Source organism: Staurois parvus, unplaced genomic scaffold, assembly GCF_062004578.1.
Source record: "Staurois parvus isolate SC_StPar_1 unplaced genomic scaffold, SC_StPar_1.0 ptg000347l, whole genome shotgun sequence".
In the NCBI taxonomy this organism is placed as follows: Eukaryota; Metazoa; Chordata; class Amphibia; order Anura; family Ranidae; genus Staurois; species Staurois parvus.
Window position 1 is genome coordinate 5,221,885 of NW_028318143.1, and position 15,853 is coordinate 5,237,737.

General features: G+C 53.6%; 1 protein-coding gene across 1 annotated transcript in view; it reads right to left on the reverse strand.

Moving 5' to 3' along the window:
* Positions 1-15,853, reverse strand: part of LOC149456802 (di-N-acetylchitobiase-like) — a 40,377-nt gene continuing 24,524 nt past the window's right edge. Inside the window, exons 6-7 of the mRNA XM_089684399.1 lie at positions 1,248-1,409; positions 1-1,161 (exon numbers count right to left, since the gene is read on the reverse strand). Coding sequence (XP_089540525.1) covers positions 976-1,161; positions 1,248-1,409 — 348 coding nt within the window. The 3' untranslated portion in view covers positions 1-975. The remainder of the gene's footprint in view (positions 1,162-1,247; positions 1,410-15,853) is intronic.

Below are 15,853 nucleotides of genomic sequence, written 5' to 3' on the forward strand. Positions count from 1 at the left end.
TAAACTTTAAAAAATATTTTATTTAAAAAAATATTCAGTGAGGTAAACAGTTGATTATTTTGATTGATTAGCCATCTTCTTTTTTTTTTTTAACTTCAAATCTGCAGCTTCTCCTTTGTAGTGAGGCTGAGCTTGCACAGCAAGGGTTAACTGCTCATTTATTCCAGGGGAGAGTAAAAGCACTTTTACTTACCTCATCCTCCACTGCCCCAGCAGATGGCTCTCCCCCATACTCTGGCAGTGGACTGTCCCTCAGTGTCATCACATCTAATGTAGGGCTTTGGACGCTGCATTGGTTTTGTTGAGGTCAGAACCTTAGGCACTTGGAGCATGGGGGAAAAGACGCTGTGGTTACCGGTCTAGCAGCATGGAGAATCGGGTAAGAAAATGTCCTTTTCTATGCCCCCCTAAACCTAAACTGGCAGTTAACCCTTGCAGTGCTGGTGCAGCTCCACTATAAGGCTCCAGTCACATTAAGGGAATTTAGAATTGTGGGCAGAATTGGCGTGATTCTGCCCCCGATTCCAAACCGCGGTACAATGCGAGACACGCGTTTGGGCGCCATTCATCCAATTTTGCCATGCAGCAAAACGCACATACAAACACACCTGGCCCAGGGCCAACATTGTATTCTGAGCTTCTTTGGCATGACAAACGCACATACTGTAGCCAATTTAAGTGAATGAGCTGCTCTATGTGCGACACACAGAAAAGCGCGTGAATGACGTTTTTAAAATTGCGAGTGGGAACCCATATTCTCGCTACGCAATATGTGAATGGGGCCCATGGGAGAATTTCCAAGTTTCCCAGAGTTGGGCTTTAAATCACCATAATTTTACACCAGTAAATGTAATTTCCAGACTAGCTGATTAGGATGAAGATCATAAAATTGTGCTTTAGGATCATCTACAATGTAATACCCAGCAGTAAATCATTTGTGTTCCTGGGCTCTAGGTGACGGGTCACCAGCAGCAGTTATGGTATTAACGCCTTCCACATGGCCTTGGTTTGTTGCTGGGCTACTGGATCATCAGAATAATCCAAGAGGTCTGCACTCCACATCCCAATCCCTCGGAGGCCGAGCTTCTTGACGTAGGCTGCCTTCAGTGTTATACTCTCTGGGTCGTCGTACCACACCTGATGGGTTTTCCCCGCCGTGTCCTGGTAAACATGTTATATAATGAGTCTCAGTGATCGTAATGGAAGGAAAAAAGAGCAAAATACTGCAATGGAGCAATCATACCAACCTTGTAATTATAAAAAGGAGCCTTCTGCTCATCATTCCATAACCGCCCTGTCAGAGAACTGTTCACCTGCTTCATAATTGTCCTGTAAACTACTTGGTGACTTACTTCATTGCTGTATGGAGCACCTTGGATTGGACATTTCTCCAAATCACACTTGTTATCCTTAGAGAGATGCAAAATGTTATCTGTTAGGATACAAATCTGACCAAGTTTAAGGCTAGGTTCACACCTATGCAGGTTGCGTTTGAACCGTCTCTGCATTGCGTTTGCGTTGCGTTTTTGCTGCGTTTTTGATGTGTTTTGCAATTTTTTTTAATTTTTCTTGTTGCTAGGCAGATTTAAAAAGCATAAAAAAATGCAGCAAAAATGCACTACATGCTCTTCTGCAGCGTTTCCATTGAAGTCTATAGAACCAAAAACGCAACTTTTTGTGTTAAAAAAAAAAGTTCCTGACCCTTTCCAAAAAAAAGCACCGGGTGAAATAGCACCGGGTCCCATAGGAAATCATGTTAAATGGACTGTACTGCATTTCTTCAAAACGCTGCAGAAAACCCTAGGCATGAACCTAGGGCAGGGGTAGGCAACCTGTGGCTCTCCAGCTGTTGCAGGACTACAAGTTCCATCATGCCTCTGCAAGTCATAGCTGTAACTGTCAGTTTTGTAATGTTGCAATGCCTCATGGGAGATGTAGTTCCACAACAGCTAGAGAGCCGCAGGTTGCCTACCCCTGACCTAGGGTAACAATTGGCAGTTGATGAGATTACATGCACCATTACTTTACAAGTTCTCTGCAACTTCCAGCATTTGCAGATTGGCAGTTGGTTTTGGGAGTGTACTTGTAAGTCAGACTACTGTAGTTTGGAGGACTCTGTGAAGATAGCTTTAAAAAAGTGTCATTCTCCACTAATAAAAATTGGCCAGATTCAGTATCAGCAACTCTGAGCTACCTTAAATGCCCAGTCATACTGGCACGATTTGTGAATTGAAATTGCGCCTGAAATCGCATCTAATGAATGTGAATGTCAGTGTCTTAACACGTTAGATTGCTGCAGCGTGATTTCTAAAGTAGTTCTTGCATTACTTTTTCTGCAGTTTTGTTGCGATTTCATATACATAGAATATAATGGAAAATCGCACAGCAAGTTGCAAGAAATCGTTGAAAATCTTCACAAGTAGCAATAAATTCTTCAGAAATCGCGTTGAAATTGCACACAAATCGCAACGATGTGACCGGTGACTAAATGTACCCATGAAATGGATTTCCCTTGCAGTGCATGGGTTAAATGCTCTTTTGGCTAGGGTATGGAGGGGGGTAGATTAATAAGAATACTTACCTAACTCATCACTCTCCAGGCAGCCAGCACTCTCCTCCGCTTCCAGTTCTCTTGAATGTTGGTAGGTCTTTGCCCCTCCATACAATGCAGGACTGCTAGAACTGCATTGTACGTGATGACATCAGAGAGGACTGGTGGCATGAAAAAGGAAAAGTCTGCAGGAGTGAGGAATAGGGCAAGTATTTGTACTTATTCCATTCACCCGTGTACCCCCCCAGCTAAAAAAAAATCTTTTAACCCATACAGTCCAGCTGTCACTAGATCATGTGTCCCCAGTGGAAGATTTCCCCTTAGCTCCATTCTGGTAACAGCTTCAAATTTTCTTGACTTCAGGTCTACATTAGATGACTGTTTTATTTTTTTTATGACATCCAGTTTTTTTTCTACAAAAAGAACCACAATGCATTTTTAGGGAGAACACAGGTTGAGTTATTAGTGCAAAGTTTTTCTGAAAGTCATTTTTGATGCACCTTCCACATATTGCACGCTCGTTGCTCTATATAATTACATTTCATACTTAGGGCTTTAGATAACTCCTGGTGGCTACGTACTGTATGACCCAGAGACAATAAAACGTTCTAATCACTATGGTTCTAAGTGGACCCCTAATTGTGCTAAGGTGAGAGCCTAAACAGACAGCATGCAAATACAATAGGTGACAATTTAATTCCGGGAATGCCCTTGGTGTAGCACTATGGTGGTGAGTCACACAGTCATTCGCACTTCAGCGTGTTCTGACATGTTGTAACATGCACTGTCCTTGGTCGCAGACCACTTGACTTATGCAGGCCACAGATGGGTCGAACATCGGCCGATTTATCGGCCGAAAAAAAAATCGGCTGTTTTTCGCACCATTAATGGGTTAATTGGTAGAGATGAGCGAAGAAATGAAAAATTCGATTCGACTGATTCGGCGAATTCGTGGACAATATTCGATTCGAGTCGAATAAATTCGCTGTGAATTTAACTTAAAAAAGGGTGTTTCTAGGCTTCAGAGAGACTTAATATTAGTGCAGAACACTGTACCTTTAATTTAAATGCCCTTGGAGTCTGCTGGGGAAGAGAAATAATACTGTCACTCAGTATGACATGCAGATGAGTGCCGTCGATCTTAGAATCACCGCACACTTCACTCATTTGGCCAGTCACGGGGCCAAAACCAGTGTTTGGAGCCACAGTGTGGCGGTGGAGCCAGCAGCAATGGGAGGCCATACAGCAACCTATGACAAAATGGAAACCAGCAGGAGTGTGAGGAGACCTGAAAGTGGCACATGGCAGAGTGGGAGCAATGGGAGGCGGTACAGGGACCCAGGTCACACTGTGGGCCCAGCAGCAGCGTGACCAGGCGGTACGGGGGCCCATGGCCGATTTGGGGCCTGGTGGCACCTATGGAAGGCCTGTAATCTGCCAGCAACCTATGACAAAATGGAAAACCGCAGGAGTGTGAGGAGACCTCAAAGTGGCACATGGCAGAGTGGGAGCAATGGGAGGCGGTACAGGGACCCAGGTCACACTGTGGGACCAGCATCAGCGTGAACAGGCGGTACGGGGGCCCATGGCCGATTTGACCTCGTTCATCCCATAGTCCTGCCGACTCACGAATAGCGTGGCCTCCTCAAAGGGCCTGAGCAAGCGCAGGTGTCACGCATGAGCTGACAATGGCTGACATCTAAGTTACACAGGGAGTACCTTTATCCGCTTTTAACATCAGGAAATCTGTGATGGCCTTTAGCTGTTCGTAAAGGCGGTCTAACATATGTAGGGTTGAATTACACCTTGTTGCAACGTCACAGCATGAGGAGTCGGTACGGGGGCCCATGGCAGATTACGTGCCTGGCAGCAGCAATGGGAGGCCCGTAATCTGCCAGCACCCTATGTCAAAAAATTTAACACACCAGCAGTGTGAGGAGACCTCAAAGTGGCACATGGCAGAGTGGAAGCAATGGGAGGCCGTACAGGGACCCAGGTCACACTGTGGGCCCAGCAGCAGCGTGACCAGGAGGTACGGGGGCCCATGGCCGATATGGGGCCTGGCGGAACCTATGGAAGGCCTGTAATCTGCCAGCAACCTATGTCAAAATGGAAAAGCACAGGAGTGTGAGGAGACCTCAAAGTGGCACATGGCAGAGTGGAAGCAATGGGAGGCCGTACAGGGACCCAGGTCACACTGTGGGCTCAGCAGCAGCGTGACCAGGCGGTACGGGGGCCCATGGCCGATATGGGGCCTGGCGGCACCAATGGAAGGCCTGTAATCTGCCAGCAACCTATGACAAAATGGACAACCGCAGGAGTGTGAGGAGATTTCAAAGTGGCACATGGCAGAGTGGAAGCAATGGGAGGCCGTACAGGGACCCAGGTCACACTGTGGGACCAGCAGCAGCGTGACCAGGCGGTACGGGGGCCCATGGCCGATATGGGGCCTGGCGGCACCTATGGAAGGCCGCTAATCTGCCAGCAACCTATGACAAAATGGAAAACCGCAGGAGTGTGAGGAGACCTCAAAGTGGCACATGGCAGAGTGGAAGCAATGGGAGGCCGTACAGGGACCCAGGTCACACTGTGGGACCAGCAGCAGCGTGACCAGGCGGTACGGGGGCCCATGGCCGATATGGGGCCTGGCGGCACCTATGGAAGGCCGCTAATCTGCCAGCAACCTATGACAAAATGGACAACCGCAGGAGTGTGAGGAGATTTCAAAGTGGCACATGGCAGAGTGAAAGCAATGGGAGGCCGTACAGGGACCCAGGTCACACTGTGGGACCAGCAGCAGCGTGACCAGGCGGTACGGGGGCCCATGGCCGATATGGGGCCTGGCGGCACCTATGGAAGGCCGCTAATCTGCCAGCAACCTATGACAAAATGGAAAACCGCAGGGGTGTGAGGAGACCTCAAAGTGGCACATGGCAGAGTGGAAGCAATGGGAGGCCGTACAGGGACCCAGGTCACACTGTGGGACCAGCAGCAGCGTGACCAGGCGGTACGGGGGCCCATGGCCGATATGGGGCCTGGCGGCACCTATGGAAGGCCGCTAATCTGCCAGCAACCTATGACAAAATGGAAAACCGCAGGAGTGTGAGGAGACCTCAAAGTGGCACATGGCAGAGTGGAAGCAATGGGAGGCCGTACAGGGACCCAGGTCACACTGTGGGACCAGCAGCAGCGTGACCAGGCGGTACGGGGGCCCATGGCCGATATGGGGCCTGGCGGCACCTATGGAAGGCCGCTAATCTGCCAGCAACCTATGACAAAATGGAAAACCGCAGGAGTGTGAGGAGACCTCAAAGTGGCACATGGCAGAGTGGAAGCAATGGGAGGCCGTACAGGGACCCAAGTCACACTGTGGGACCAGGAGCAACGTGACCAGGCGGTACGGGGGCCCATGGCCGATATGGGGCCTGGCGGCACCTATGGAAGGCCGCTAATCTGCCAGCAACCTATGACAAAATGGAAAACCGCAGGAGTGTGAGGAGACCTCAAAGTGGCACATGGCAGAGTGGAAGCAATGGGAGGCCGTACAGGGACCCAGGTCACACTGTGGGACCAGCAGCAGCGTGACCAGGCGGTACGGGGGCCCATGGCCGATATGGGGCCTGGCGGCACCTATGGAAGGCCGCTAATCTGCCAGCAACCTATGACAAAATGGAAAACCGCAGGAGTGTGAGGAGACCTCAAAGTGGCACATGGCAGAGTGGAAGCAATGGGAGGCCGTACAGGGACCCAGGTCACACTGTGGGACCAGCAGCAGCGTGACCAGGCGGTACGGGGGCCCATGGCCGATATGGGGCCTGGCGGCACCTATGGAAGGCCGCTAATCTGCCAGCAACCTATGACAAAATGGAAAACCGCAGGAGTGTGAGGAGACCTCAAAGTGGCACATGGCAGAGTGGAAGCAATGGGAGGCCGTACAGGGACCCAGGTCACACTGTGGGCCCAGCAGCAGCGTGACCAGGCGGTACGGGGGCCCATGGCCGATATGGGGCCTGGCGGCACCTATGGAAGGCCGCTAATCTGCCAGCAACCTATGACAAAATGGAAAACCGCAGGAGTGTGAGGAGACCTCAAAGTGGCACATGGCAGAGTGGAAGCAATGGGAGGCCGTACAGGGACCCAGGTCACACTGTGGGCCCAGCAGCAGCGTGACCAGGCGGTACGGGGGCCCATGGCCGATTTGGGGCCTGGCGGCACCTATGGAAGGCCTGTAATCTGCCAGCAACCTATGACAAAATGGACAACCGCAGGAGTGTGAGGAGATTTCAAAGTGGCACATGGCAGAGTGGAAGCAATGGGAGGCCGTACAGGGACCCAGGTCACACTGTGGGCTCAGCAGCAGCGTGACCAGGCGGTACGGGGGCCCATGGCCGATATGGGGCCTGGCGGCACCAATGGAAGGCCTGTAATCTGCCAGCAACCTATGACAAAATGGACAACCGCAGGAGTGTGAGGAGATTTCAAAGTGGCACATGGCAGAGTGGAAGCAATGGGAGGCCGTACAGGGACCCAGGTCACAATGTGGGCTCAGCAGCAGCGTGACCAGGCGGTACGGGGGCCCATGGCCGATATGGGGCCTGGCGGCACCAATGGAAGGCCTGTAATCTGCCAGCAACCTATGACAAAATGGACAACTGCAGGAGTGTGAGGAGATTTCAAAGTGGCACATGGCAGAGTGGAAGCAATGGGAGGCCGTACAGGGACCCAGGTCACACTGTGGGCTCAGCAGCAGCGTGACCAGGCGGTACGGGGGCCCATGGCCGATATGGGGCCTGGCGGCACCTATGGGAGGCCCGTAATCTGCCAGCACCCTATGACAAAATGGAACCCTGGGCTGGGGCAGGCAGAACCGCCGTATCTTTATCACGTTTTTCCCAGGCCACCGAATGGCGACGATGGATATGCTGACGCAACGCTGTAGTCCCAACATGGGCCCCCTGGCCACGCTTGACTTTCTGGCCACATAGTCGACATTAGGCTACGTTTACTTCCTCGGGCGGCTTGACGAAAACTTGCCACACCGCCGAGTAGGAAACTTTGCACCCGCTACTCCTCACTGGCTGACTGCTACTTCCTCCGTGCACACCGGCACCACTACTGGCTGTGGTGGTAGGCTGCAGTGGAGCTGCTGCTCTACTCCGTGGCCGTTTGCCTCCACTGACACAGCTGCGACCCTGCTGCCTCCTGGCAGCAGCAATGGGAGGCCGTACAGGGACCCAGGTCACACTGTGGGCCCAGCAGCAGCGTGACCAGGCGGTACGGGGGCCCATGGCCGATTTGGGGCCTGGCGGCACCTATGGAAGGCCTGTAATCTGCCAGCAACCTATGACAAAATGGACAACCGCAGGAGTGTGAGGAGATTTCAAAGTGGCACATGGCAGAGTGGAAGCAATGGGAGGCCGTACAGGGACCCAGGTCACACTGTGGGCTCAGCAGCAGCGTGACCAGGCGGTACGGGGGCCCATGGCCGATATGGGGCCTGGCGGCACCAATGGAAGGCCTGTAATCTGCCAGCAACCTATGACAAAATGGACAACCGCAGGAGTGTGAGGAGATTTCAAAGTGGCACATGGCAGAGTGGAAGCAATGGGAGGCCGTACAGGGACCCAGGTCACACTGTGGGCTCAGCAGCAGCGTGACCAGGCGGTACGGGGGCCCATGGCCGATATGGGGCCTGGCGGCACCAATGGAAGGCCTGTAATCTGCCAGCAACCTATGACAAAATGGACAACCGCAGGAGTGTGAGGAGATTTCAAAGTGGCACATGGCAGAGTGGAAGCAATGGGAGGCCGTACAGGGACCCAGGTCACACTGTGGGCTCAGCAGCAGCGTGACCAGGCGGTACGGGGGCCCATGGCCGATATGGGGCCTGGCGGCACCAATGGAAGGCCTGTAATCTGCCAGCAACCTATAACAAAATGGACAACCGCAGGAGTGTGAGGAGATTTCAAAGTGGCACATGGCAGAGTGGAAGCAATGGGAGGCCGTACAGGGACCCAGGTCACACTGTGGGCCCAGCAGCAGCGTGACCAGGCGGTACGGGGGCCCATGGCCGATTTGGGGCCTGGCGGCACCTATGGGAGGCCCGTAATCTGCCAGCACCCTATGACAAAATGGAACCCTGGGCTGGGGCAGGCAGAACCGCCGTATCTTTATCACGTTTTTCCCAGGCCACCGAATGGCGACGCTGGATATGCTGACGCAACGCTGTAGTCCCAACATGGGCCCCCTGGCCACGCTTGACTTTCTGGCCACATAGTCGACATTAGGCTACGTTTACTTCCTCGGGCGGCTTGACGAAAACTTGCCACACCGCCGAGTAGGAAACTTTGCACCCGCTACTCCTCACTGGCTGACTGCTACTTCCTCCGTGCACACCGGCACCACTACTGGCTGTGGTGGTAGGCTGCAGTGGAGCTGCTGCTCTACTCCGTGGCCGTTTGCCTCCACTGACACAGCTGCGAACCTGCTGCCTCCTGGCAGCAGCAATGGGAGGCCGTACAGGGACCCAGGTCACACTGTGGGCCCAGCAGCAGCGTGACCAGGCGGTACGGGGGCCCATGGCCGATTTGGGGCCTGGCGGCACCTATGGAAGGCCTGTAATCTGCCAGCAACTTATGACAAAATGGACAACCGCAGGAGTGTGAGGAGATTTCAAAGTGGCACATGGCAGAGTGGAAGCAATGGGAGGCCGTACAGGGACCCAGGTCACACTGTGGGCTCAGCAGCAGCGTGACCAGGCGGTACGGAGGCCCATGGCCGATATGGGGCCTGGCGGCACCAATGGACGGCCTGTAATCTGCCAGCAACCTATGACAAAATGGACAACCGCAGGAGTGTGAGGAGATTTATAAGTGGCACATGGCAGAGTGGAAGCAATGGGAGGCCGTACAGGGACCCAGGTCACACTGTGGGCTCAGCAGCAGCGTGACCAGGCGGTATGGGGGCCCATGGCCGATATGGGGCCTGGCGGCACCAATGGAAGGCCTGTAATCTGCCAGCAACCTATGACAAAATGGACAACCGCAGGAGTGTGAGGAGATTTCAAAGTGGCACATGGCAGAGTGGAAGCAATGGGAGGCCGTACAGGGACCCAGGTCACACTGTGGGCTCAGCAGCAGCGTGACCAGGCGGTACGGAGGCCCATGGCCGATATGGGGCCTGGCGGCACCAATGGAAGGCCTGTAATCTGACAGCAACCTATGACAAAATGGACAACCGCAGGAGTGTGAGGAGATTTATAAGTGGCACATGGCAGAGTGGAAGCAATGGGAGGCCGTACAGGGACCCAGGTCACACTGTGGGCTCAGCAGCAGCGTGACCAGGCGGTACGGGGGCCCATGGCCGATATGGGGCCTGGCGGCACCAATGGATGGCCTGTAATCTGCCAGCAACCTATGACAAAATGGACAACCGCAGGAGTGTGAGGAGATTTCAAAGTGGCACATGGCAGAGTGGAAGCAATGGGAGGCCGTACAGGGACCCAGGTCACACTGTGGGCTCAGCAGCAGCGTGACCAGGCGGTACGGGGGCCCATGGCCGATATGGGGCCTGGCGGCACCTATGGAAGGCATGTAATCTGCCAGCAACCTATGTCAAAATGGAAAAGCACAGGAGTGTGAGGAGACCTCAAAGTGGCACATGGCAGAGTGGAAGCAATGGGAGGCCGTACAGGGACCCAGGTCACACTGTGGGCTCGGCAGCAGCGTGACCAGGCGGTACGGGGGCCCATGGCCGATTTGGGGCCTGGCGGTACCTATGGGAGGCCCGTAATCTGCCAGCACCCTATGACAAAATGGAACCCTGGGCTGGGGCAGGCAGAACCGCCGTATCTTTATCACGTTTTTCCCAGGCCACCGAATGGCGACGCTGCATATGCTGACGCAACGCTGTAGTCCCAACATGGGCCCCCTGGCCACGCTTGACTTTCTGGCCACATAGTCGACATACGGCTACGTTTACTTCCTCGGGCGGCTTGACGAAAAATTGCCACACCGCAGAGTAGGAAACTTTGCCTCCGCTACTCCTCACTGGCTGACTGCTACTTCCTCCGTGCACAACGGCACCACTACTGGCCGTGGTGGTAGGCTGCAGTGGAGCAGTGTCAGTGGAGGCCGTTTGCCTCCACTGACACTGCTGCGACCCTGCTGCCTCCTGGCAGCAGCAATGGGAGGCCGTACAGGGACCCATGAGAGACTCTGGACTTGGCAGCAGCATGAGGAGGCGGTATATAGGGGCCCATGGCAGATTAGGGGCCTGGCAGCAGCTATGGGAGGCCCGTAATCTGCCAGCACCCTATGTCAAAAAATTGAAAACACAAGCAGTGTGAAGAGACCTGAATGTGGCACATGGCAGAGTGTGGCGATGGAGACAGCAGCAATGGGAGGCCGTACAGGGACCCATGAGAGACTCTGGACTTGGCAGCAGCATGAGGAGGCGGTATATAGGGGCCCATGGCAGATTAGGGGCCTGGCAGCAGCTATGGGAGGCCCGTAATCTGCCAGCACCCTATGTCAAAAAATTCAACACAACAGCAGTGTGAAGAGACCTGAATGTGGCACATGGCAGAGTGTGGCGATGGAGACAGCAGCAATGGGAGGCCCGTAATCTGCCAGCACCCTATGACAAAAAATGGAACACACCAGCAGTGTGTGAGGAGACCTGAAAGTGGCACATGGCAGGGGCATGATTCATGGCGGATTTAGTCAGTTGTGTCAGGAACTGGTGGTTTGAAATCCAGACTAATCCACGCCTGATTCATTTTCACAAACGTGAGTCTCTCCACACTTTGGGTGGACAGTCGTGTCCTCCGCGGAGTTACAATACCTCCTGCCGCACTAAACACGCGCTCCGATGCCACGCTACTGGCCGGGCATGACAGCCTTTCAAGGGCAAATTCAGATAGTTGGGGCCAAAGGTCAAGTTTCGTTGCCCAGTAGTCAAGGGGATTGTCTACCTCGGTTGGCAGGGTGCTGTCCAAGTAGGCCCAAGCCTGTTGTTTGAGCTCCTGCTCCAGGTCCACCTGATGCTGCTGCTGCGGCTGGTTAGTAGTTTCCTCACTGCGCTGGTGAAGAAAGCTACTCATCATCGACTGCAGACTGAGGCAGCCGCTGCTGGTGGAGCTGCCACTGCTCCTGCCACCCCACCCCTCCCCTGCTGCCATGGCAGCGGAACGCGAGCGCACAGGGCCCACAGTGTCTGAGGATGGACGTTGGCGCACAAAGGCAGAGACCAACTGACTACATAGGTGGTTTTTATAGTACGTAATTTTGGCCTCCCTCTCAGCAGGTGTGAAAGAGGCCACCATTTTGGAACGATAGCAAGGGTCCAACAAGGTGGACAGCCAAAAGTCATCCCTCTGTCTGATGGTTATTATTCGGCTGTCGCTACGCAAGCAAACGAGCATGCTATGGGCCATTTGTGCCAAGGAATGCGAGGGACTCCCTGCCTCCATCTCCACAGCATACTGCCACGGTGCGTCTGGGTCCTCTGTCTCCTCCTCCTCCTCTACCAGATGCTCCTGCTCCTCCACTCCTGTCCGCTGAGTGGAAAAACCACCCATTTCACTCAATAATTCCTGAGCACAAATGTCCTCCTCTACCTCCTCCTCTTCTTCCTGTCCTGGCCCCACAGGGGTCATGTGGCGTTGAGATCTGTGCGCCACGTCTACCGCACCCTGACCAGCCATTGTTAACAGCATTTGTTCCAGGACGTGCAACAGAGGAATGACGTCGTTCATCCCATAGTCCTGCCGACTCACGAATAGCGTGGCCTCCTCAAAGGGCCTGAGCAAGCGGCAGGTGTCACGCATGAGCTGCCAATGGCTGACATCTAAGTTACACAGGGGAGTACCTTTATCCGCTTGTAACATCAGGAAATCGGTGATGGCCTTTCGCTGCTCGTAAAGGCGGTCTAACATGTGTAGGGTTGAATTCCACCTTGTTGCAACGTCGCAGATCAGGCGATGCTGTGGAATTCCGTTCTGCCGCTGCAGCTCAATGAGGGTGTTCTTTGCGGTGTAGGAATGGCTGAAATGCATGCACAGTTTACGTGACATTTTAAGGATGTCTTGCAGTGGGATGGTGGATTTTAGGAACCGCTTGACAACCAGATTGAACACGTGAGCCATGCATGGCGCATGGCACAACCTTCCTTGACGCAGAGCAGACACCATGTTCTTTCCGTTGTCGGTCAACATGGTTCCGATTTTCAGTTTGCGCGGAGACAGCCATCTGTCGATTTCTCTGTTCATTACACTCAGAAGTTCCTCCCCTGTGTGACTACGTTCGCCAAGGCATACCAGGTGCAGCACAGCGTGACACCGTTGCGCCCTGCACATGTGATATGCCGGTCGGGTAATGGGACTTGGCACGGGGGTGGCGGCTGAGGACACGGCGGAAAAAGAGGTGGTAGAGGCGGACATGTTTGCTGGACCAAGGACGTGCAAACGTGGAGGCAAAAGCGTCGTGACCTGTCCAAGTTGCTGGTGCGGCTGTGCCGGCACCACGTTCACCCAGTGGGCCGTAAATGACATGTACTGTCCCTGACCGTAGTTACAGCTCCACACGTCGGCGCTGCCGTGCACTTTGGCAGAGACCGACATGCTCAAAGACTGGCCCACCATCTCTTCTACATGTGAATGCAGGGCTGGCACTGCCTTTATGGCGAAGAAATGACGGCTTGGCACTCTCCACCGCGGCGCGGCACAAGCCATCATTTCTCGGAAAGGTGCTGAGTCCACCAGTTGGAAAGGGAGGGACTGCAGCACCAGCAACTTGGACAGGAGGACGTTCAGCTTTTGCACCGTCGGGTGCGTGCTCGCAAACGGTTGTCTCTTGGAAACGGATTCCAAGAAAGACTGTTGACGGAATCCGAGAAGAGGAGTAGCAGGAGAAGGAGCATCTGAACGAGCGGAAGATGCCAACGAGCGACAACTCCCCTCAGCAGAGGTGTTGGAGCCTTGACTGGCTGATAGAGGGTGATTGACGACGTCGGGTGACGGAGCAAGTAACGGAGCGGGTGATGGAGCGGGGGCTGGGGCAGGCAGAACCGCCGTATCTTTATCACGGTTTTCCCAGGCCACCGAATGGTGACGCTGCATATGCTGACGCAACGCTGTAGTCCCAACATGGGCCCCCTGGCCACGCTTGCATTTCTGGCCACATAGTCGACATACGGCTACGTTTACTTCCTCGGGCGGCTTGACGAAAAATTGCCACACCACCGAGTAGGAAACTTTACCCCCGCTACTCCTCACTGGCTGACTGCTACTTCCTCCGTGCGCACCGGCACCACTACTGGCCGTGGTGGTAGGCTGCAGTGGAGCTGGTGCTCTACTCCGTGGACGTTTGGCTCCACTGACACTGATGCGACCCTGCTGCCTCCTGGGCAACCCACCGACTGTTTCGCTCGCTGCCAAGCTGGCACCCTCTTCTCCTGATGATGCGGAAGAAATTGCCTGATGACGACGAGGCTGCCAAGTGCGTTCAACCTCCTCATCATCAAGTACGGTCTCCGCCTCACTACTAGCCCCCTCGGCTGCGTCTGGGTCAGGAGACAGACCTGTCTCTAGACCGGCTACCGAGCCACTCTCCTCGCCAGTACTTGTTCGCCTGGCTGCTGAAAAGGCGGATGTCTCCCCCCGTTCCTGACCGCCCTCTGTTAGCTCTTCCTCACTGTACAGTGGGGCTGAGCCCACAGCATGCGATACTTCGCTTGGTGAGGGAACAGCAAAGGACAGGGGCAGGTAGAGGACATGTGATTTCAGTGGGCTTGCTCCCGGGCCATGCCAACTAACGGTTGTGTCTGACGTACGCACCGACCGTTGGCTGTAGGTGTCAGAGGTGACCTGGGAAGAGGAAGACGACCGAGCCAACCAATCAATGACGGCAGGGTTGTCGGTGGAGACACGACCGCTGGATGACACCGGGAGCACTGGCCTCTGGCTGCGAATAGTGCTGCCTCGACCCCTTCCTCTGCTGCCACGTCTGCTCGCTCCTAAAACATTGCCTCCTCTGCCACTCCTCTGCATGTTGTCTGACATACTCTTTAATTTAACGATTATGTGTCCAGAGTAACAATTCTGTGTCCCTGAGTAACAATTCTGTGTCCCTGAGTAACAATTCTGTGTCTGTCCGAGTAACAATTCTGTGGCCCTAAGTAACAGTTCTGTGGCCCTCAGTAACAATTCTGTGTCCCTGATTAACGTTTATGTGGCCCTAAGTAACGGTTCTGTGGCCCTCAGTAACAATTCTGTGTCCCTGATTAACGTTTATGTGGCCCTAAGTAACGGTTCTGTGGCCCTCAGTAACAATTCTGTGTCCCTCAAGAAACAATTCTGTGTCTGTCCCTGAGTAACAATTCTGTGGCCCTAAGTAACGGTTCTGTGGCCCTCAGTAACAATTCTGTGTCCCTGATTAACGTTTCTGTGGCCCCAAGTAACGGTTCTGTGGCCCTCAGTAAAAATTCTGTGTCCCTGATTAATGTTTCTGTGGCCCCAAGTAACGGTTCTGTGGCCCTCAGTAACAATTCTGTGTCCCTGATTAACCTTTATGTGTCCCTAAGTAACGGTTCTGTGGCCCTCAGTAACAATTCTGTGTCCCTGAGTAACAATTCTGTGTCTGTGCGAGTAACAATTCTGTGGCCCTAAGTAACAGTTCTGTGGCCCTCAGTAACAGTTCTGTGTCCCTGAGTAACAGTTCTGTGTCCCTGAGTAACAGTTCTGTGTCTGTGCGAGTAACAATTCTGTGGCCCTAAGTAACAGTTCTGTGGCCCTCAGTAACAATTCTGTGTCTGTGCGAGTAACAATTCTGTGTCTGTGCGAGTAACAATTCTGTGGCCCTAAGTAACAGTTCTGTGGCCCTCAGTAACAGTTCTGTGTCCCTGAGTAACAATTCTGTGTCTGTGCGAGTAACAATTCTGTGGCCCTAAGTAACAGTTCTGTGGCCCTCAGTAACAATTCTGTGTCCCTGATTAACGTTTCTGTGGCCCCAAGTAACGGTTCTGTGGCCCTCAGTAACAATTCTGTGTCCCTGATTAACGTTTCTGTGGCCCCAAGTAACGGTTCTGTGGCCCTCAGTAACAATTCTGTGTCCCTGATTAACGTTTATGTGGCCCTAAGTAACGGTTCTGTGGCCCTCAGTAACAGTTCTGTGTCCCTGTGTAACAATTCTGTGTCTGTGCGAGTAACAATTCTGTGGCCCTAAGTAACAGTTCTGTGGCCCTCAGTAACAGTTCTGTGTCCCTGAGTAACAATTCTGTGTCTGTGCGAGTAACAATTCTGTG